At 38.9% G+C, this 22,028-nt stretch overlaps 1 protein-coding gene across 1 annotated transcript; it reads left to right on the top strand.

The window, feature by feature from the left end:
- Nucleotides 1-339: 339 nt before the first annotated feature.
- r3hcc1l (R3H domain and coiled-coil containing 1-like) lies at nt 340-14,579 on the top strand. The gene is made up of 6 exons (XM_088341344.1): nt 340-1,111; nt 2,125-2,306; nt 2,391-2,461; nt 7,199-7,294; nt 7,370-7,510; nt 12,272-14,579. Exons 1-6 carry the CDS (start codon nt 662-664, stop codon nt 12,322-12,324), a joined length of 993 nt encoding a protein of 330 aa, XP_088197470.1. The 5' UTR covers nt 340-661; the 3' UTR covers nt 12,325-14,579.
- Nucleotides 14,580-22,028: the final 7,449 nt, after the last annotated feature.

The following is a 22,028-nucleotide window of genomic DNA, read 5'->3' as shown; positions in this document are numbered from 1 at the left end:
ATATAGTATAAGATACTTTTCAAAAGCACTTCTTTAATTTTGGGAAGAAAATATCGTATCCCAAACAACTATGCCTTTCATAACAGGCTAAGTGAACTCTATTTCCCATAAGCCTTTGCGTTGTACCTGTTTCCACTTAAATACATAATACAAAAATCTCAGGAAAAGATTTAGGGAGTATTTCACATAAAATAGATCAAAAATAATATAAGATACTTTTTAAAAGCATTTTTTTAATTTTGGGAGGAAAATATCGCGTCCCAACAAATACGCCTTTCATAACAGGCTACGTGAACTCTATTTCCCACAAACCTTTGCGTTGTACGTCATAAACTTGCGACCAATTGTACGCAGATCAAAACACAGGGAAGTTGTGATTGAAATACACGCCTTCTACTTTGACGAAATATGGCGTACAGTATTTAGAACCATATGTATATATATTTTTTTACATTATTTATATTTATAGGTGAATTTGAATTATGTTGTTTTCTCAACAACTTTGGAGAACGAAAGATACAACCTGCTTGCTAGCTTAAGCTAGTTGTACCGTAGCACACGCTAGCCTTGTTCAAGCTAGTTAACAAGCAAAATCAGTCGCTACAGTTGGTTGAATCTACAAATATCGCTGTGTTCTGGATACACAACGGACACCAAAAAAATGGAAACAGAAAAACCAAAGACTGATTCTGCTCCAAGCACGTCTGCTACCTCTCAACCCAAAAAGGCAAACCAGGCTCATCGTGCATCCAAAAAACGAACCGATGCATCGAAAGATAACATTGAGGGCGAGCTCAAACCGAAACCTAGACCTCGCTACACGGACAAGGCTCGAAAGAACGCCAGAAACAAGAAACACAAAGTTGTTGGTGCAGGAGAGGAAGTTGCTGCTGCAGGAGATGAAGTTGCTCCTGCAGGAGATGAAGTCGCAGAGAAGAGTCTTCCTGCAGAAGTTGAGCGCCTGCAAGGTCCAGAAGATAAGATCAACGGACAGCCTGACTCCTCTCATGGTTTTGATGCATCATGCAACGACCACAAGGTGCAAGAGGAAAGTTGGGACAGCTTATTCAATGATGATGGAGATTTCCTGAATCAGCGGCTGCTTGAAGAGGTTGCTTGTCCTTTGACTGAAATGCAGTAGACCCCCAGGATAAGACATGAATCACTTCTGAAGAGGGTAACGCAAAGTGAAATTAACTTGCGGGGATAGAAACCTCTGGTAATTATCCAATGCCTTCCAAAACCCAGATACCCCAGATAAAACATTGAAATAGAACGAAGGAAGTAGAATATGATTAAATAACATAAATTAAAACAAATATAAAGGAAAAGGGAAATTTGACTTGAATTCGGTGTGACTTGACTTGAACTGGTTAATTGAAGAAGCAGAGAGGGAAGAAGATTGCGGATTAAAATGAAATTGATTATAAAAGTTCACTTTGTTTGGATTTTCAATGCCTCAGAAGATTTCCTAGCTCAAATCTCCTTATTAATAATAGTCTTGATCATCATTTTGTTACTGCCACTCAACTTGGCTAGAATGATGATTTGTGTGTCCCATATGTACAGTATATCTTGATCACTGCAGGTTTAATTTTCATGGTTATAAGGTTTTTACTTCTCTCTTTAGCATTACTGCAAACCTTAGACCGGTAGTGACTGAACTCTGTGAGAAAAACTAAAAGTAGTTTATTGATAGATAGATAGATAGATAGATACTTTATTCATCCCCAAAGGGAAATTCACAACTGTTTTATTTTATTTTTTTTTATTGCCAACTTGCAAAAGGATCCTAACTGAATTAAGAGTAAAAAGGGGATTGTTGGAAGGAGTTCAACTAACAGCCTATCTTTGGTTTCATGATGCTGAGAAAAAAAACAATAACAGACCGTCATTTTATTTTCCAATCGACCAATTGTTGATAGGCATCCTAAATCATTTGTTGTTGATGTTGTAAAGTGTGGAAAATCCCTTAAAATAGGGGGTAAAGATCTAATTACACCCTGCAAAGTGAAAACCTTGCATGGCAGTGCTGTATCCTGGGAGTCACTGTACATTTACGTTATTTGCATCATCAAGCTAATTTTTCCAGCCATTGTTACTTATCTCTCCTCTTTAAACCAGCTGTCTTTGAGTAAACCTCAAAAGTCAATCCAGAAGCCCCAATTCAGTTATTACAACATGCAGCAGTTTGATGATGACGACACCGACCAGAGCGTTGAAGACCTCTCACACGTCATTGAGATCTACAATATTCCACCGGACTTCAAAACGGAGGATATTTTCAAGTTATTTCAGGGACATCGGTACGTCATTTCACATAAAAAAACTGAACCTTACCATTTACCATTGAAGGTCTATTTGATAGAACATTCTTTTTTTATTTTCAGACAAAGAAGCTTTGATATCAAGTGGCTGGACGACACGCGCGCTCTCGGTCTTTTCTCAAGCCCGAATGCGGGTAAGTCTAGCGCTTCCAGTACAGTTTGTCACAAAAGTGAGAATGTTTGATTGAAAAACACTGAAGAAACATCGCTTTGACACAATGAAAGGGAGTCTGTGTAAGATTTGCATAGCAGTGTAAATTATTTTTCTCGTCCTAAAACTCAAAATCTAGCCATTAGTAGCAAAAGTCTTAGTAACAAAAGTGAGTACACCCCTGAGTTAAAGTTCCTGAAGTTCAATGTTTTGTCTGGCCACCATGATTTTGCTGAACCACTGTAATCCCCCTGGGCATGGATTTTACCAGAGCCTCACAAATGGCCACTGGAAGTCATTTCACCTCTACATGACTGAGCTGGGGGATATTTGTGCTTCTGCACTTTCCACTTGAGGATGCCCTGAAGGTGTTCTATTGGTTTTAGATCTGATTGGCCAGTCCATCCCCTTGACCCTTAGCCCCTTGGTCATCTTAGAAGTGTATTCGGAGTCTTTGTCAGGCTAGAAAATTCCCCTGCGATCCAGTTTTTGGAGGGAAGGGATTATTCTAGGCTCCAGTCATCCACAGTGCATTCTTAAGTTTGTGTTTCCCTAAATGAAATACAACTCTTCAATTCCAGTTGTACTCATGCAACCCCAAACCATGACATTCCCAACACCTTGCTTGACTTTAGGCACGACACAAACATGTTTGTAGTCCTCACCTAGTTTCCGTCACATATGCTTCAAACCATCTAAGGCAAATCATTTCATCTTTGTCTCATCAGACCACAGGATATCTTTCCAGTAAGCTATGGGCTTTTGTTGACAGACTACCTTTTATTGTGTTAAAGCATTTTTACTTTAGTGGTGTTCTATTAAAACATTATAACGAAATCTGCTGAAATATGAGGGGTGTACTCAACTTTGTGACATACTGTAGTTCTGAGGAGAAAACAATGATCTAAAGTTGGGCTCAGAATCCTTTCTTAAGTTGAAAGCCTCTTTTTTGTCACTGTTTATTGCGTTTATTGCGTACCAGTGTAATATTCATTTCTAAAATAATTTGTTGTTACCATGTGACAACCATGTTATTAGATGGTTGTAATTATGAGACGTAAGTAGGTTAAGAACTGAGGTTCTTTCTTCTTTTACATAACATTAGACTCCCCTGATTTCCCGCCATCTTGCTGCTATGGGTACCTCAAAAAGCAAAAAACCTGTGAAAGGCAAAACAAATAAGAAGAACCATTGTGAGGTTTGGTCTCTCTGAGTCGCTGCAGTTCATAATCATCATTTTGTTTTGTACAGAGTTTGTACGGGTGCTTGAAATCCTTCAAAAAGGTTGAATTTTATTGATCTGTTTTCAAGGTCAGGAACATGCTTAAAATTTAGATGAAGTACCTGAAAATGCTTGAAGTTGTTGCCCATCTCATGTTTCTTGAAAGTCTGACTCGAAAAACCACACAATAAATAATGCGGGGGAAGGTGCGTGATATGATGCCGACATGCCTGCCTGCTTGTCATTATGGCGTCATGTAAAGCTTCAATGCCTCCTACTGGTCACACCCAAGAGGACAGCTCTATTTAGAAAACAGACTCTTTTGGCTTGGCTCACTGAGAAGAGCCTGCTCTTTTGGCTCCCAGAGGGCTCCTCATTTATTTTTTATTTTTAATACTATATTCTCAATAGTAATAAAACATTATTTACTAATTAGTAATTCATATGTTTTGGAGGGGACCCCTGAAAATAAACCATGAAATAAAAAAATGTAAAATACAAAATAACTTTAGCATTTTAGGCACTGGAGAGATCTAAAGTGGAACAACTACACAAAATCCCTGAAAATGCAAAACAATAAAATAAAAACGTAAAATATTCACTCTTCTGTGCTATAAATAAATGACAAAATGATCAAAATCAACTAATCACAGTTCTATTTTATCCAATTTAGACACAGATCCTCCGGAAAACACACAAAAAAATATAATTTAAAATAAGTAAAAAAAAAAAGCAAAAGATCAGCTGTTGATTAAAAGATTTAATGTACTCTGCTTCGAAGCAATCAATACCATTAAAATGACTCTGCTTTTTAATAATACAGTACTTTTTTCTTTGTTCGTCTTCCGTTTTGAACTCAATTATAACCCAACATCTATAGAGCATTTTCGGTCTTTGTAAACAAATGTGACGTATTAAAGCTGCAAAAGGATTGTTGAATTCATGTCAGTTTACAGCAGCCCATTGACAAGAAAACATCATAGACTTTGACTTTAGTCCTCAAAGTCAACAAAAAAACATTCTTTCGGTTGGCGCTTGATTTCTTCCTTTGAAGGTACTGGGAAAAATTGGCCTTGAAAGTGCTTGAATTCGGCCATTAAACAAGTGTACTAACACTGTTTTTAGCAATGTTCCCTCTAAACTACATGCGTAAGCAATTGCGCACTGCCCAAACCCTCTACTTGCACAAGACAATATATCCAGCGCATAAAAATCAGGGCTCGACTTTGCGGTTTCGGTAGCAAATTCAGCCAAAATTACAGTACACGTAGATAAAAACAACACTGGTTTCTATGGCGGTGTGTTGAAGTCAATGTCAAAGTTCCATGAAGTAAAGTCAGTAAAGTTTATCGGGAACCAGTTCTTTCAGCTTGGCTCAATGAAGAAAAGAACTCTTTAGACTACCAAAGGGCTTTTCAGATGTTTGTTGTTGCTTTAATCAGAATTTTTTTTTTAATGTAACATTATACACAAAATGACAAAAAAAGGGGGAATAAAGCAAAAAAGGAAAAACATAGCCAAATGAAACAAAAGTAAAAAGGTAAGAAAAAAGAAACAGAAGGAGAAGAAAAAAGTGAAAATCGGGAAAAGGTAAAAAGCACGAAAAAATATCAAAAAGGAAGACAAAAAGTAAAAAGATTGGAGAAAAAGAAAAAACAAATAAACTGGAAAAAACGACAATAGGGACGAAAAAACAAGTAATAATCTAGGGAAAAAAATAAGCAAAATTAGAAAAAATATAAGGACAATGTGGGGAAAAATAAAAAGTAGAAAAAAAGAAGAAGACCTGGAAAAAAAGAGAGAGATTGGTCTTGTGTTACATTCAAATAATTTCCAAATACATTGAGTCAATCTTGTTGCCATCATTGTACTTCCATTAAAAAGTGTGACTAAATACAATTCTGTATGGAGCAACCTACCAAATAAATAATAAAAAATGTTAGTATTATGTAACAAAAGATACTTTAAAAAATTGTTGTGAAAACAAAAAGTTGTTGTAAAAACAATTTCCAATAGTACATTAGTCAATTCATTAAAATGTGAAAAATAATCAAGCATTGCCGGAAACATAGCAAAGTGTAACTTGGTTCTGGTTGTGGACATGTTTGCCAATGATTTGGATGTCACACACAGGATTTATGTTGCTCATCGTTGATCCGAGTGACGCTCACAGACTTTGTGTGAACACTCAGACCCGTGGAGGATTGAAGAGAACATTGTTTTGTGCAGTGCAACCAAAAAATAAGTACCGTATTTTCCGCACTATAAGGCGCACCGGGTTATAGGGCGCACCCCCTAAAAATAGTTTTTGGTCCTATATTTTCCATACATAAGGCGCACCGGATTATAAGGCGCTACAATGGGAACGTCGACAAAACAGTCAGATAGTTCAGTCCAACTTATTACCCCCTTAACATTCCCAAAGCTTGCAAAGAAGCAAATACGTGTCTCAGACACGTACGGAAACAGTGTCCGTACGATGTCACCAATCACTCAAATGCATCGTTCCAAATATCATTCGGAAGGTTAAAGTCTCGGGATTCAAGAAATGCCAAACATTTCTTAGTTTCCATTTTATTTTTTGCTGGCAACTGTGTGGACAGCAAAGTAAGAATTTGATTGTGCAGGGAAACGTTTTTTTTTACTGTGCATATGACAATAAACACTTTGAATTGAATTTAGTTTAGAAATAGACTCATCACAGCAACATCAAGATCGTTCTAAAACAAGATACCGGGAAAATATAAAGCCGCATAGCTCACCTAAGTTCTCTTGCAGCCATCACGTTCAATAATGATACGTAACCATGGTCTTCTTACAACCGTGAGTGTAGTCAATCCAGGAGAGTCAAATATTTACAAATACAGAATAGTAAAAAATGTTTTCTCTATGCCGTAGTGCAACCCAACGTGTGATTCGCATTCATCTTTTTCGGCCAATTGCAGGCTTTGTTTCGTCCCTTTAGCCCATGCGAGCCTGTAAATGATAAAAAGGATCCGCCCCTTTACCTCCGAATAACTTTAGCCAATAGTGACTGATTCAAATGATGATTGACACATTGGTTAGGAAATGAAACGCCGGTATATAAATCCCAGCATACACCGCGGATGACTTCGCCTTCGGGGGAAAATCTAGTCGGCGGCTGCTTGCCTTAGTTGCAAGACTTTGCGACTTAATATTGATCCATTTATAAGGCGCACTGTATTATAAGGCGCATGGTCCGCTTTTGAAAAAAAATAAAGGCTTTTAGGTGCGCCTTATAGTGCGGAAAATACGGTACTAAATACTTGTTTTTTGGTTGCACTGCACAAAACAACAGCGTCTGGTGGTCAAAATCATACTATCTATCTATCCATCCATTTTCTGCCCTGCTTTTCCTCAGCAGAGTCTTTGGGGTGCGAAAAAAATTGTACTCACTGTCCCTTTATTTTGTGACTTATAAAACAGAATATCATTTTATCATTGCATTAAAGCCTTTCAATGAAAAAACAATTCTAGCCCGTGAGGCCTTACAATCCAAACATCCGCTGATGAAGGTGCGGCCGCTCTCCAAATCCACTCCACAGACCAAGGCCTCCGCTCGCAGCTTCTCCGGTAAGATTCAACAACACAGTATCAGTGAAGTGTATCGGGGTTCCTTGGGTCTTACCGTTGTCCTCCGACCTTCAGAGTCCCCCTCGCCGGCCCAAGAGAGACCCGAGACCAGCGCGGCCCTGGCTCGCCGGTTGGTTATCGGGGCCCTGGGCGTGAAAAGCAACATCAGCAAGGAGCAGAGAGAGGCAGAGAAGAGGAAGCTCCAGGAAGCAAGAGGTCAGTTGAAAAAAAACACATTTTTTTCTGGCACATTTGTCATTTCCTATTCATGGGTTTGCATATTCACAATGATTAATTGGAAGAACCGCTGTAGGGTGATCTTTAGCATCTTTTAGCAAAATATGTTGCATGGTTTTGATACTAACACATCACCTAGTCAGTATCATCATTTTTTCAGCGTTTTCCTCTCTAGCAACTGGAGTTTGCAACTTGGCAACAGACCATGGCTCTCCGCTATTGCTATTCATAATTGCTACCGCTTCATTTTTCAGTCTCTTTCACTGCAGAACCCTGCGTGTGATGAGTTACGTCATTCAGGCAGCTTCTCATTTTTTCCTGTTTCCTTCTCTAGCCATGCAAGCGCGAGGATGAAAATGGTTAAAGAAAGAAAATGGCTGTTTCAATTAAAGTCCCAATACCATCCAAAACCACAAAAAAAGATGAAAAAAGGGTTTATTGGAGCGCGTCTAAGAATTGTACATACTTGTACGTGCAACAAAAGGAGCTTGAGAGGCTGCAATGATGAGTTCGGCTGGAGGATAGCGTCAGCAAGTATAATATTTTGAAGTTAGGACAAGACCTTTAAGAATTAATTTATTGACCAGTTTTATAATGTTTTTTTTGTAATATGTTAAGTAATATTCCTCTTTGCTCGTCTTTGTGCAGTTTTCTCTTCTATCTCACTCAGATTTGAACTGATTCAGCAAAGCATAAACATATCTCTCTAGCCTCTTTGAACTGAGAATTTCCTGCTCATGGCACTAGGCATTATGGGGATTGTAGTCATTAACATGTGATTTACATCCCTAACTATGAAACACGTAATTTCCCAAACATATCTCTCTAGCTTCTTAGAACTGAGAACTTCCTGCTCTTGGTACTAGGCATTATGGGGATTGTAGTCATTAACATGTGATTTACATCCCTAACTATGAAACACGTAATTTCCCAAACATATCTCTCTAGCTTCTTAGAACTGAGTACTTCCCTCTCTTGGTACTAGGCATTATGGGGATTGTAGTCATTAACATGTGATTTACATCCCTAACTATGAAACACGTAATTTCCCAAACATATCTCTCTAGCTTCCTTGAACTGAGAACTTCCTGCCCTTGGCACTAGGCATTATGGGGATTGTAGTCATTAACATGTGATTTCCATCCCTAACTATGAAACACGTAATTTCCCAAACATATCTCTCTAGCTTTGAACCGAGAACTTCCTGCTCATGGCACCAGGCATTATGGGGATTGTAGTCATTAACATGTGATTTCCATCCCTAACTATGAAACATGTAATTTCCTAAACATTGATGCGCACATTTAGCATTTTAACCAAAGGGTGCAGATTTTCTCGGTGTACCCACTCAACTTTTGCACCATGCATCACCAGGGTTTGACCACAAGTGGGCACTCTTCTTCTATTTGGAAAATCAAGTGCAAGGTGGTTGTGGTTTAGGCTAAAATGAAGCTGCTCTCTGTCCAGTGTTGTGCGGCTTAACGCCAGTCTATAATCAACGCTGCAGCTTTTCCCTTCACAGAGAAAACATAAGTATACAGGCGCAATAAACCGCAAGTGGCTGTCCACTGACGGCAGAAAAAGCTCCTTTGTCCGTGGGATGAATGTCCCACTGTGATTTTTTAGGGACCGGTGCACGTTGTGTCCCGAACATGTTGTCCTTTTGCCTTGCTGCCACGTGCCGTCCCATCCGCAGTCTTACAGAATCAGAAATCAGACATACATAACAGTGTTGCGTAATCAGAATACAAAAAAAATGTAATGGATTTCAGTAACAGAAAAAAAAGATGTAATCAAATTACTTTGCAAGATTTCAATTTGATTTAAAAGAATGTTTTATCCTGCACACCACGGTGGACAATATTGAGTTTGAACTCTATTTGTTTCCTCTTCCACATTTGCTTTGTTTAAATTCGCCATGTCCTTTTGCGCCGCTCTCTCTCTCTGCCGTCTCATTCATTTCACGCACATGCAGCACACTCAGGACCCCTACGCCCGCAGTGCTGGCCCAGGTGCCTGACTACAAAACACGACTATATGGTAAATAGTCTGCATTTATATAGTGCTTTTCAAGTGAATGAAGACCTCCCAAAGCGCTTTACAATGTGCTTCACACTTACCCATTCACACACACACTCACACACCAACAGCGGCCATGCAAGGTGCCGACCTGCTTATTGGGCATTGGCATTAGGGATTTAGTGTCTTGCCCAAGGACACTTCGACATATAACATGCCCTTTACCTGATCCTGTTCTGTTCCAATTGTGTTGGGCAAGACCACATCTAGTTTTATTGTGATCTACTGTGTTTTATTGCCCATTTGTCATGATATCATTGAATTAGTGGCAAGCCATAGCCTGCAGCCAAGTGGCTAACATGAATGGTTAGATAATGAAACAGTGAAAAAAGTGGGTAAATGCCCGTTTTAAGTTCAACTGTGGAAGGCGAGTGACAGTGGAGGAGGAAGCAAGAAAAGGTAACAATAAAAATAGCAGTGAGCCATAGAATGCACCATGTTGCAAACTGAGTGGCTAGAGAAGTAAAAATGAAAAAAAGGAAAAGATGCCTGTACCACAGAATTGAGCTATGTTCAATTGTGGAAAATGAATGACAGAGAAGTAAGAAGCATCAGCAGCTAACAATAACAAAAGCAGCAGAGCATAACCTGCTGCCAAGTGGCTAACATCAGTTGCTAGAGAAGGAAACAGTAGAAAAAGTGAAATGCCTGTTGACTGATAATTAACTGCGGAAGGTGAGTGACAGTGAAGTAGTTAGCACTAGCAGCTAACAATAAAAATAGCTATTAAATGGTAAATGGTCTGCCTTTCTTGAGCGCCTTTCAAGTCAACTAAAACCTCCCAAAGCGCTTTACAATGTGCTTCACATTTACCCATTCACACGCACACTCACACACCAATAGCGGCCATGCAGCAAAGCGAGGCGCCTACCTGCCTATTGGGGGCATTAGGGATTCAGTGTCTTGCCCAAGGACACTTTGACATATAACATGCCCTCTACCTGAGCCTGTTCTGTTCCAATTGTGTTGGGCAAGACCACATCTCGTTTTAGTGTGATCTACTGTGTTTTATTGCCCATTTGTCATGATATTATTGAATCCCAAGAAATTAGTGACAACGATCGAGACGAAGAAGGGAGTGATTATTTTACTTTCTACCAGTAGATTATTCCTCATCACCTACATATTTAAATAATTGTCATTGTTTAGCTTTACTCATATGTGATATTTGTATACGTACACATTTTGGGTATTTATAGATGTTTAAGTCAACATTTTATTGAAATTATGAGTATTTATGTTTGCTTAGTACAGGCTTCATACATATTTTGGGTATTTATAGTTGTTTAAGTACACTTTACATGATATCTTAAGTATGTATTGTTTAAGTACACGTTTTGTAGTTAAGGGATCCAACCATATGACCAAATATGTCGCAAAACTAGCAGAAAAGTGCCATGTAATTAAAGTGCCATTAACGAGACAACATGAACAAACAAGTATGAACTACTGAAATAAAATGAAATGCTGTATGCAATTAAATGCCTGGGAGCATGTGCCCTCTTCCACATCATTAATGCACTCACTTCATTACCTCATTCACACGTGTCATACATTTACATATTGTAAGGTTTTAACATTTCTTAAACTGAAATCTGACTCAGACACTTCTCGTGTCTTGTCCAAAACCCGTACAGTTGGAGCACGTTCTAAAGTCAGGGAAATTATTGAGCCGAGCGCCGAATTTAGTCCACATATTAATTTATTTAGCCGAATCAAAGAGTTGAACAAATTAGGTCTCTGCCTGTGCCAATTTTACAATCGTGTGCAGGAGACGACGGGGTCTTCCAGGGTTGACCACTCTAATGACACATGGCGATGAAATGTTCACGCCCCATGACCAAGCCGCTGGCTGATTGGTCCACGGTCGTCGATGCAAATTTCCCAACCATGATTGAAGAATGGGAGGAGGGGTGATGGGACGTGCCAGGCACCTACTCCCAATAGTCCAGGCGAGGTGATAAGTCATTGTCATCTGTACAGACTGAAACCCCAAAACACATTCCAAAGCACAGGCGTTTTACGACATCCTTCTAAAAAGTTCCACTCAAGGCTAAGGTCAAACTTAGGACGAGTATTTTGAGTATAAGTGGAATAAAACAGCGTATAAAATAGTATATAACTCAATATACATAATGTACTCATAGATGAAATGTGTCAATTACTATCACTAGAGAGACAGAGAGAGATGACACGAAGTGTGTTAAAATTTTAGAAGTGAAGACTTTGAAGGTTTAAATCAATATTCGGTTCTTAATATGCTTTTAATGTGGACTCAAACTAAGTATTTCTTATCCACCATGTGAAAGAAAACATTTTTGTTCTATACACTATACTTTGTGATTAAAAGGTGGGGCCTTTTTTGTTGGACTACCAGCAACTCCCTGATTTTGGTTTCCTGCATTTCTTTTTCAAGGTTACATTGTTCATTTATCTTAAACAAAATGTAGTTTGTTTTTTATTAGCATATTTAGTATTGGGGTTATCGAAAGTAATCAAGTTACGTTATTGCAATATTATGGTTACAGAATACATTTTTCACTAGGTAATGGGTAACTATCGGAATACATTTTTGAAGTAACCCTCCCAACCTTGTACAGAATTTATAGCGTTGGGCAAAACGACACGTAACCACATCGTTTTGTGTGATTGTACCCCCAGAACAGAAACGTTTGGCGGCCAAACAGAGGGAAGATGCTTGGGAAGGAAGGTGAATGAAGAGACACGTCCAAGTCCCACCAATATCCAATAGTCGTTGTCATTTTCTAGGTGATGTTGCTTCAGCCCATCGTCCACCTCGACTTATTTCTTTTGGGTTTTGAAAAACGTGTAAGTAGGCCTGGGCGATATGACCATTTTTTTTTAATCAGGATATAACATTTCTTACAGGTCGATATCGATTATCGTGATAATTATCACATTTTTCCTTTTACGTTTTAAGTCTAATTTTTGCCCCCGAGTGACAAAATCTGATGCCGCTTTAACCAAGCTTTAATGCTAGCTCTCTCACTTATGAATTTTTGTTTTCATGGGGTCCGGTTCTTGCTCAAGGCCCGCTTGCACTCGTTTGGTGCTGAATTTGGCCAAACCGACTACTTGCCTGTTTGACGCACTTCCGAGCTTGCTGGAAAATGCTGGTCTACGAGTGATCCCAAGAGCCAAGAAGAAATCCGAAGGTTCGAGAGCCTTCTCCATTCCGTCCCTGTTGCTGTGGAATGCTTTTCTCTCTGAGATTCGATCTGCAACCTTAGTGGAACTGTTGAAATCTAGGCTTAAAACACATTTGTATTCTTTAGCCTATGAATGACTTATATTTCATGTTGTGTCCTGACAGAGAGCTAAACCAGGTCCATTTAGTTATGGTATCCATGTATTGCACATAGAGAAAATAGGCCGGCTGGAACAACAGCGAGTGGCTCTTTGGTCGCTATTCCTGCTAGCATAGCCATATTGTTTCTTCCTTATCATGCAAACTTATATCAAAAGACAGTAGAAAATTCAAGTCAAGTCATGTTTATTTGTGACGCCCTTAATCACAAAGAGTCTCAAAGGGCTGCACAGATCAAAGACTATTGCCATGAGATGACCTGTTTACTACACTAATTCTTTGCAGATTTGTATTTGATTTTAGCCAATTTTTTAGACATTGTAAAAGAGTTGTAAATGTTTGATTTCTAGAAGTCAAATCAATGATTGTGCACACTGTACGCTTAAAAATGGTGTGTAAATGGAATCACTAGTGGCGTCACGCACACTTATTTCAGGGTCTAATTTCAACAAAACAGGGACATTTTCATCATGATTTATTCAAATTTCATCGGCTAACCAATGTGTCAACCATCATTTGAATCGTTCACTATTAGCTTAAGTTGTTAAGAAGTAAAGGAGGCGTTTTTATCAATAATAGCTTATATAACAGCCTATCGAAAAGCATTTTACTAGTCTGTCTATTTGCAAACGGGAATTATGGGGTTAAACAGACAGCTAGCTAAGATGCAGAGATGCTTTTAGGCAGATTTGTTTTTCATCCGTTGGCATTGCCGTGAGTTATGGAGTAAATATTTCACACTGTTGGATTTACATTTAGATAGATACTTTATTCATCCTTTAAGCATTTAAGCAGGGTATGTATACTTTATTGTTTTCCCTTCCAACAGACCGTAATAAGATATGTCACCTCACTCTTATGCTTTTTGGCGCATCTATAAAGATACGTTTTTTTTTGGCTGTCTTTGCAGATAACTTTATAAGTTCATAATATATGACAGAACAAACCCATTTTGGAATGTTTTAAGGAGTGTCCAGGTTTCTATTTTATAGTAATATACCAAATTAACATGGCAGTGAGGAGCTGCATTTTAACCAACCCAACAGCAGTGTTAACAACTATTTAATCAAAATAAAACACTTACTGTAGAACAAATAACTGTTCCGGTTCCCACCAATCATGTTCATGTTGAGCATGCCTTTATCCATTTCAAACACTTCTCCAAATTAATTTTGGGCTGAGGAAACGGGACAAATCTCACTCTTACCAATCGTTCTGGATACCTCTGATTGAAGTTACCCAGACACATCGTAGAGCCATTTTTGATACAAAACACTCCTCACAAATGTTTCAGGTTACAAAGCTACTCCCTGAATGAAATACATTTGTAAGTAGAGGTGTCATTGTACAAGCGTGCGGATCACATGTGATACAAAGATGGACGACTTAAATCGGCAGCCATTGGTTGTCGTCATCCTCACATTCTGATTGGCTGAGAACAAGAGCTTTCGGATCTATTAATTTTTTGTGGATACCCTTTTAACATTCCTTTAGGCTTGGGGATTTCTTAATTTTGTCATGCTGAGGTTTTTGAGTTTTTCTTTGCCCTTGTGTAGGTTTTAGATCAGGGGATGTCCTAATCATGGTCTGTCATCTGCACAGCCCTATAAGACTTCCTGTGCTAAACTAGTAATCTTGAATAGAATACAGGGAGTGCAGAATTATTAGGCAAGTTGTATTTTTGAGGATTAATTTTATTATTGAACAACAACCATGTTCTTAATGAACCCAAAAGTCTCATTAATATCAAAGCTGAATATTTTGGAAGTTGGAGTGGGGCTTTTTTAGTTTTAGCTATTTTAGGAGGATATCTGTGTGTGCAGGTGACTATTACTGTGCATAATTATTAGGCAACTTAACAAAAAACAAATGTATACCCATTTCAATTATTTATTTTCATCCGGGAAACCAATATAACAGCTCAACATTCACAAATATACATTTCTGACATTCAAAAACAAAACAAAAACAAATCAGTGACCAATATAGCCACCTTTCTTTGCAAGGACACTCAAAAGCCTGCCATCCATGGATTCTGTCAGTGCTTTGATCTGTTCACGATCAACATTGCGTGCAGCAGCAACCACAGCCTCCCAGACACTGTTCAGAGAGGTGTACTGTTTTCCCTCCTTGTAAATCTCACATTTGATGAGGGACCACAGGTTCTCTATGGGGTTCAGATCAGGTGAACAAGGAGGCCATGTCATTAGTTTTTCTTCTTTTAGACCCTTTCTTGCCAGCCACGCTGTGGAGTACTTGGATGCGTGTGATGGAGCGTTGTCCTGCATGAAAATCATGTTTTTCTTGAAGGATGCGGACTTCTTCCTGTACCACTGCTTGAAGAAGGTGTCTTCCAGAAACTGGCAGTAGGACTGGGAGTTGAGCTTGAGTCCATCCTCAACCCGAAAAGGCCCCACAAGCTCATCTTTGATGATACCAGCCCATACCAGTACCCCACCTCCACCTTGCTGGCGTCTGAGGCGGACTGGAGCTCTCTGCCCTTTACCGATCCAGCCACGGGCCCATCCATCTGGCCCATCAAGACTCACTCTCATTTCATCAGTCCATAAAACCTTAGAAAAATCTATCTTGAGATTTTTCTTGGCCCAGTCTTGACGTTTCAGCTTGTGTGTCTTGTTCAGTGGTGGTCGTTTTTCAGCCTTTCTTACCTTGGCCATGTTTCTGAGTATTGCACACCTTGTGCTTTTGGGCACTCCAGTGATGTTGCAGCTCTGAAATATGGCAAAACTGGTGGCAAATGGCATCTTGGCAGCTGTACGCTTGACTTTTCTCAGTTCACGGGCAGTTCAGATTCAGATTCAGATTCAGATCTACTTTATTGTCATTCTAGTACACGTGTATACAGAACGAAATGTCGATGCATCTGACCCCCACAGTTTCCTTGAATGTACAGATATAAATAATGTTGTATTGTATTTTGGCTACGTATAGTATTTTACCATAGTGCCGATAGTGCAAGAAGAGTAGCTAACCAGATGCGCAAAATGGGCAGTCAGGTTAACAAGTCAGGTACACAGTAACATTAACACTGTAACAATAACGCTGTAATTACAATAGTGCAGAGAGCAATGTGCAAGGAGTGGCCAGCTATTAAAAAAAAAAAAAAAAAAAAAAAAAAAGTTATTTTGCGCCTTGGTTTTTCTACACGCTTCAAGTTATTTTGCGCCTTGGTTTTTCTACACGCTTCTTGCGACCCTGTTGACTATTTTGAATGTAACGCTTGATTGTTCGATGATCACGCTTCAGAAGCTTGGCAATTTTAAGAGTGCTGCATCCCTCTGCAAGATATCTCACTATTTTTGACTTTTCAGAGCCTGTCAAGTCCCTCTTCTGACCCATTTTGCCAAAGGAAAGGAAGTTGCCTAATAATTATGCCCACCTGATATAGGGTGTTGATGTCATTAGACCACACCCCTTCTCATTACAGAGATGCACATCACCTGATATGCTTAATTGGTAGTAGGCTTTCGAGCCTATACAGCTTGGAGTAAGACAACATGCATAAAGAGGATGATGTGGTCAAAATACTCATTTGCCTAATAATTCTGCACTCCCTGTAGGTTTTTTTTCTTCAGCGTATACTAGCGGGTGATAGTGTTTTAAATAAACTATAAGTTGGTCGTGTTTTCCGACCCGGTCGGCAAAGTTTGCAGTGCATATCGCCGCTCTATTTTTTATCAGACTCTAAGGAGCCAAAATAGCTCCACACAACCGAAGATGAGGGGTCTTTCTGGTCTACGACTCTTTCAGGATTTTTTGAGTGAGTCTGCTAGGTGTTCTTTGGTCTCTTAATCTCTTATTTTGGCCTGGTAGCAGTCCTCTCAAGACCTGCCGTCCAGCTATTCCTGCAAAATGATTGGCTGTTCCTCATCACCTTCTTCATCGCTTAAATTTTGGTCGCATTAGCGCCCCCATTTTTCCCTGTGGTCAGGAGGGAAAAACAGTTTAAATGATCGATTTTTAACGAACGTCTATATTATTTATAGTGGCAAAAATTATATGACGATAGTTTTGATTCTATCACCCAGGCCTACGTGTAAGGCGGCGTCCATTTTGTGTCAAAACGAAATGTTTAGTTTTTTTGCCCTTGACATTTAGACAATGCACACAGAGACAATACTTGTGCATCCTTTGTTACTGTGCCAGTTTTTTAAATAAAAATTGATATATTTTTTGGGTGTGAATACAAAACCGTGACATTATTCCTGTACTGTGTACATCAGGGGTCGATGTACGTCTGCCCTGCAATATGATTGGCTAGCTACTTCCTGGTTTGACTTATAGTATTCCTCATGTATCACAGACTATAAGTTTCATCAATTTTTTTGGATTCGATTCATCATTTTTTCAATGTGAAATAATTGATTTGAATTAAAACACGGAACGAGGAACCGCTGGAGTTTGAGGGGAGATCATAACCGCTGTTGAACTGAAGCTTAGAAGACTGGATGAACCATGTACGGAGCTTTGGGTGAGTTATTGTTTTTGAGCCAAATATCGTGTATTAGCCGATTCATTTTTTGCAATGTAATCAGAATGTTTTATTAAACACGCAACGTCGGACTCCTGCTACTGGAAGGACATTGTCACTGGTGTTGAACTGTAGCTTAAAGGACGCCGAATGCATCAAGCATGAACATTTTTGATGAGTTCCTACCTTTGAGGTAAGTTTGTACAATGAACTAAATCAATGAATCATTTTTTGCTACGTATAAGACGCAAAATATTTGATTTAAATTCAGAAGATTGTCACCAGTGTTGAACCGAAGCTTAAAGGTCACTGGATGCGTCTTGCATCTAACTTAGGAGGAGTTTCTTGAATGAGCTGATTCGCTTCCTCTCTTTTCTTGCAATGTAATTGTGAAATATTTTATTTAAATGTATATGTGTACTGAGGTGCCGCTGGGGCAGGGTAAGGGATTGTCACCACTGTTGAACTGAAGCTTGAAAAGACACTACTTGTAACAAAGTTTCGTCCTTTAAGCCAAGTTCATTAAATTCATCATTTTTTCCAATGTAATCATGAAATATTTTATTGAAATGCGTAATGAGGGGCCTACAGGATGAAGGAGCAGGTGATTCTTCCTGTTGAACTGAAGCTGAAAAGACAGCGGGTGTGTATTGCTTCAAAACCTTAGGTGAGTTTCTTGAATTAAATTTGATTAATCATTCTTGCAAATGTAATTGGGAAATATTTAATTGAACTTGAAATGGGGAACGAAGGGCCACTGGTGCTGGCTAGGCGATAGTCACCCCTGTTGAACTGAAGTGTAAAGGACAGTGGTTTCATCTTCCATATAACAAAGTTTCCGCCTTTGAGCCAAGTTTGTTAATTTAGTCGATTCAATTCATCATTTTTTGCAATGTAATTGTGAAATACTTTATTGTAATGTGGAACGAGGGGCCTACAGAGTGAAGAAGCAGATGGTCCCTCCTGTTGAACTGAAGCTGAAATGACAGCGGGTGTGTATTGCACAAAACCTTGGGTGAGTTTCTTGAATTAGACTATTTGAATAATCATTCTTGCAAATGTAATTGGGAAATATTTAATTGAACTTGAAATGGGGAACGAAGGGCCTCTGGTGCTGGCTAGGTGATAGTCACCCCTGTTGAACTGAAGTTTAAAGGACAGTGGCTGCATCTTACATATGACAAAGTTTCTGCCTTTGAGCCAAGTTTGTTAAATTAGCCGATTCAATTCATCATTTTTAGTAATCGTGAAAATGTTTTATGCGAATTGATACATGGAACCAGGGGGCGCTGAGGGGAGAAAGGGATCGTCATCACTTTTGAACTGAAGCTTAAAGGACTTTGCACATAACACTGGTTGTGTTTGCAACTTTTGGACAAGCTTCTTGAATTTACCAGTTAATTTCATAATTTTTTTGCTAGGAAATCGCAGAATATTTTGTTAAAATGCAGACCATAGGGCCACCAGTGCTGGAAAGAGATGCACCAAATTATTTGGTAATTCGTACTTTCATATGTTTTGCTGGGGATCCATGAAAAACACATGAAATATAAATTAATGTAGTACAGTGTCAGGACCAGAACGGAGACAGAACCCATTTGCGTTACGTTTCTCTCAGTTTCATTATAAGACAGGAAAGGGTTGCACCCAGGATCAGGTGATTGCTGGACACGGGAAGCAGGTCGCTCTGAATGCGGGAGTGGGACTTCCGCGATGGCGGTGTCGGGAACGGAAAAATTGGCTCAGTAGCCGGGACAGGGGAGCAAAAAACGTCAGGATAAAAAGACTGGTCGAAGCCGGGAAACAGACGGGAGCAAAAACAGGTGGGAGTCGGGGTTGAAAAAAGCTTGCCTAGAGTAAACTGAGGTTTGCAGACGGACTGACAACAGGTGACAGAAAGGAGTGGGTTTAAATAAGGACAGGGAGCCAATCAGAGTCCGAGGCAGTTGGCGCCAAAGGAACGGGCACAGGTGAGTCAAATAATTAATCATGACATACAGATCTACAATTTTTTTTTGTAAGATACAAGACAATTTGAGCTTTTCACACATTGAAAGATTTAAAGTGGAACAACACAAAATCACTGCAAATGCAAAACAATAGAAATTAAGAATATTAACTCTTCAGTGCTATAAATAAATGTTAAAATGCAAAAAAAAAATCTTTTTTATTTTTAGTAATTTAGATACTGATTCTCTTAAAAACTTGCAAAAATGTAAATTAAAACAAGTAAAACATAAAGTAAGCGATCAGCAGTCTCTAAGATTGAGATATTAAATGCACTCTGCTTCGGAACAATCAATATCATTAAAATGAGTCAAAATTTTGCTCATTTCAATACTTAAAGTCAAGTCATGTTTATTTGTTTGGCCCCTTAATCACAAAGAGTCTCAAAGGGCTGCACAGACCAGAGACTATTGCAAACTATTATTACAGACTTATGACACCATCCCCTGATCTAAAACTTACATGAGGGCAAATCATACACAGATATTGTCAACATAAAATATAGCTTACTCATATGCTATAGAATAGAAGTGTGTTTTAAGCTTAGATTGAAACAGTTCCACTGAGGTTGCAGATCCAATCTCAGGGGGAAGAGCATTCCAATGCTCCGGGGCCCAAAACGAGAATGCTCTGTGGATTTCTTCTTGAGGGATATGACCAAGATAGATAGATAGATAAACATCTATCTAGACATCTGTCTGTCTGGACATCTACCTTACCTACCTTACCCACCTAGCTTTCACTGGTTTACCCCTGCCGCATCATACGGGTGCCCTGCCCATCCCTTAGAACGCATCCAAACATCCCACTATCCTTTCACAACACCTCTCCACTCATTCCTATCACCAACAAGATAGCTAGCTTCCACTATTTGGGTCGGCCATGGTCATTTTTTTGTGTTTTTGCTACTTTTCCTTTTTTTTAATTTTCCTTGTTTTTTTTTATACGTGTTTGTTTTGCTGTCGGTCACCCCTCTTGAGGAATATGACCAAGGTAGATAGATAGATTCCTTATATTGTTTCTTTCATTTTTGGATCCAGTACAGAAAAAACGGCAAAAATGCTTTTATCAGAACTCCCCTTGTAGAAAACCCAACCTCACCGTGGCGGCCCCCCAGGAAATTGAATTTGAGACCCCTGGTCCACATCATCTTTTTTTCTCTGTTTGCTTTTGGTGACGTAGACGCGTTTCATAGCATATTTTTAGTTTATTAGGGGAGAGCCGTGGCCCACCATTTTCATCTCTTTCCCAGGGAACCTCCCTTTGACTCTTAAGAGTCATTTGAGGTGAACTGAGAGCGAAGCATACAGTAAAAACGTGTTTTTCCCATAAAATGTGATTTTATAGTTAAATACCGTCCTGCAAAGAAAATGCTATTCCTTGTCTTTCGCAACATTTGCAAGCGTCCCTTCCCGGCAGTCTCGTTTTCAAAATAAAGGAGGGAAAAAAAAACAATTTACGTAAGTTAAGTACAGTCCGCCGAGATGATGAGACGGCACGATAGCTAAATATAAGATGTGGCACGCTGCCGCCCGTTTTAGCTGATGCCGCTCTTTTCGAAGTTTCCGGCTTTAATGGTTATATTCTTTTGGCCTCCTCCTTGTTAAGTTTTGGAAGATTATGGACCCATGCGGGGGAGGCGGGAACTGGAGTGCTCAAAAGGAGGGATGGTATTTATTGACTGAAAAAGGTGCCAAGTGGCAAACAAACATGAGTTCACTAAACAAGGACATTTCTAAACCAGAAATGAATACCAAAACCGGAACGGGAGAAAACATATAGTAAAGTAACAAAAAAAATAAAAACAAACTTGGGGACTGTTGTGAGAATGACAAATGAGGATGAGAGAAGAAGAGTTCGCTGATCAAAAATGTCCTTTTTAAGCAAGGGTCAATATGAACATTATAGGGACACTTTGTATTATTCGACCACTAAATATCGTTGCAGTGCTAAAAATTACAGGAAAGAATACAAACTATGTAGACTCAAAGTGACCACAAAGCACGATTTTTCTACTTTTTTTTTGCTCAGCCTTATGTTAAAGAGAGAAAGAAGAAAAAAGGGAAATAAAAGAAGAAAACAAATGGGGGAAAAAGCATGAAGGAAGTAAAGAAAAAAGAAGAAAAAGATGAGGTGAAAAGGAAGGGAAAGAAGGAAAAAGAAAAAACAAAGCAAGAAAAAAATAAATGTGGGAAATAAAGAAAAACAAAGAAGAAAAGAAAAGGGAATGAGAGGAAAAAAATGAGGTAAAAAGGGAAGGGAAAGGCGAAAAAGAAGAAAAAAGAAATAACAAAGCCAATAAAAGAAAAGAAGGAATGTGGGGAAAAAAGAAAAACAGAGAAAAAGATAAAAGAGAACGAGAGGGAAAATAAAGGAAAAGGAGAAAAAAGATGAGGTAAAAAGGAAGGGAAAGACGGAAAAGAAGGAAAAAGAAAAAAACGGCAAAGAAAAGAAGAAATGTGGAGAAAAGGAAGGAAAAACAAAGAAAAAGAGAAAAAGGAACGAGAGGGAAAATAAAGGAAAAGAAGAAGAAAAAAGATGAGGTAAAAAGGAAGGGAAAGATGGAAAAGAAGTAAAAAAAGAAAAGACAG

Source organism: Urocampus carinirostris, chromosome 8 (assembly GCF_059441175.1).
Source record: "Urocampus carinirostris isolate Australia breed hairy pipefish chromosome 8, RoL_Ucar_1.0, whole genome shotgun sequence".
Classification (NCBI taxonomy): Eukaryota; Metazoa; Chordata; class Actinopteri; order Syngnathiformes; family Syngnathidae; genus Urocampus; species Urocampus carinirostris.
Note: the sequence above shows the minus strand (reverse complement) of the source record. Positions and strands in the feature narration are given on the sequence as shown.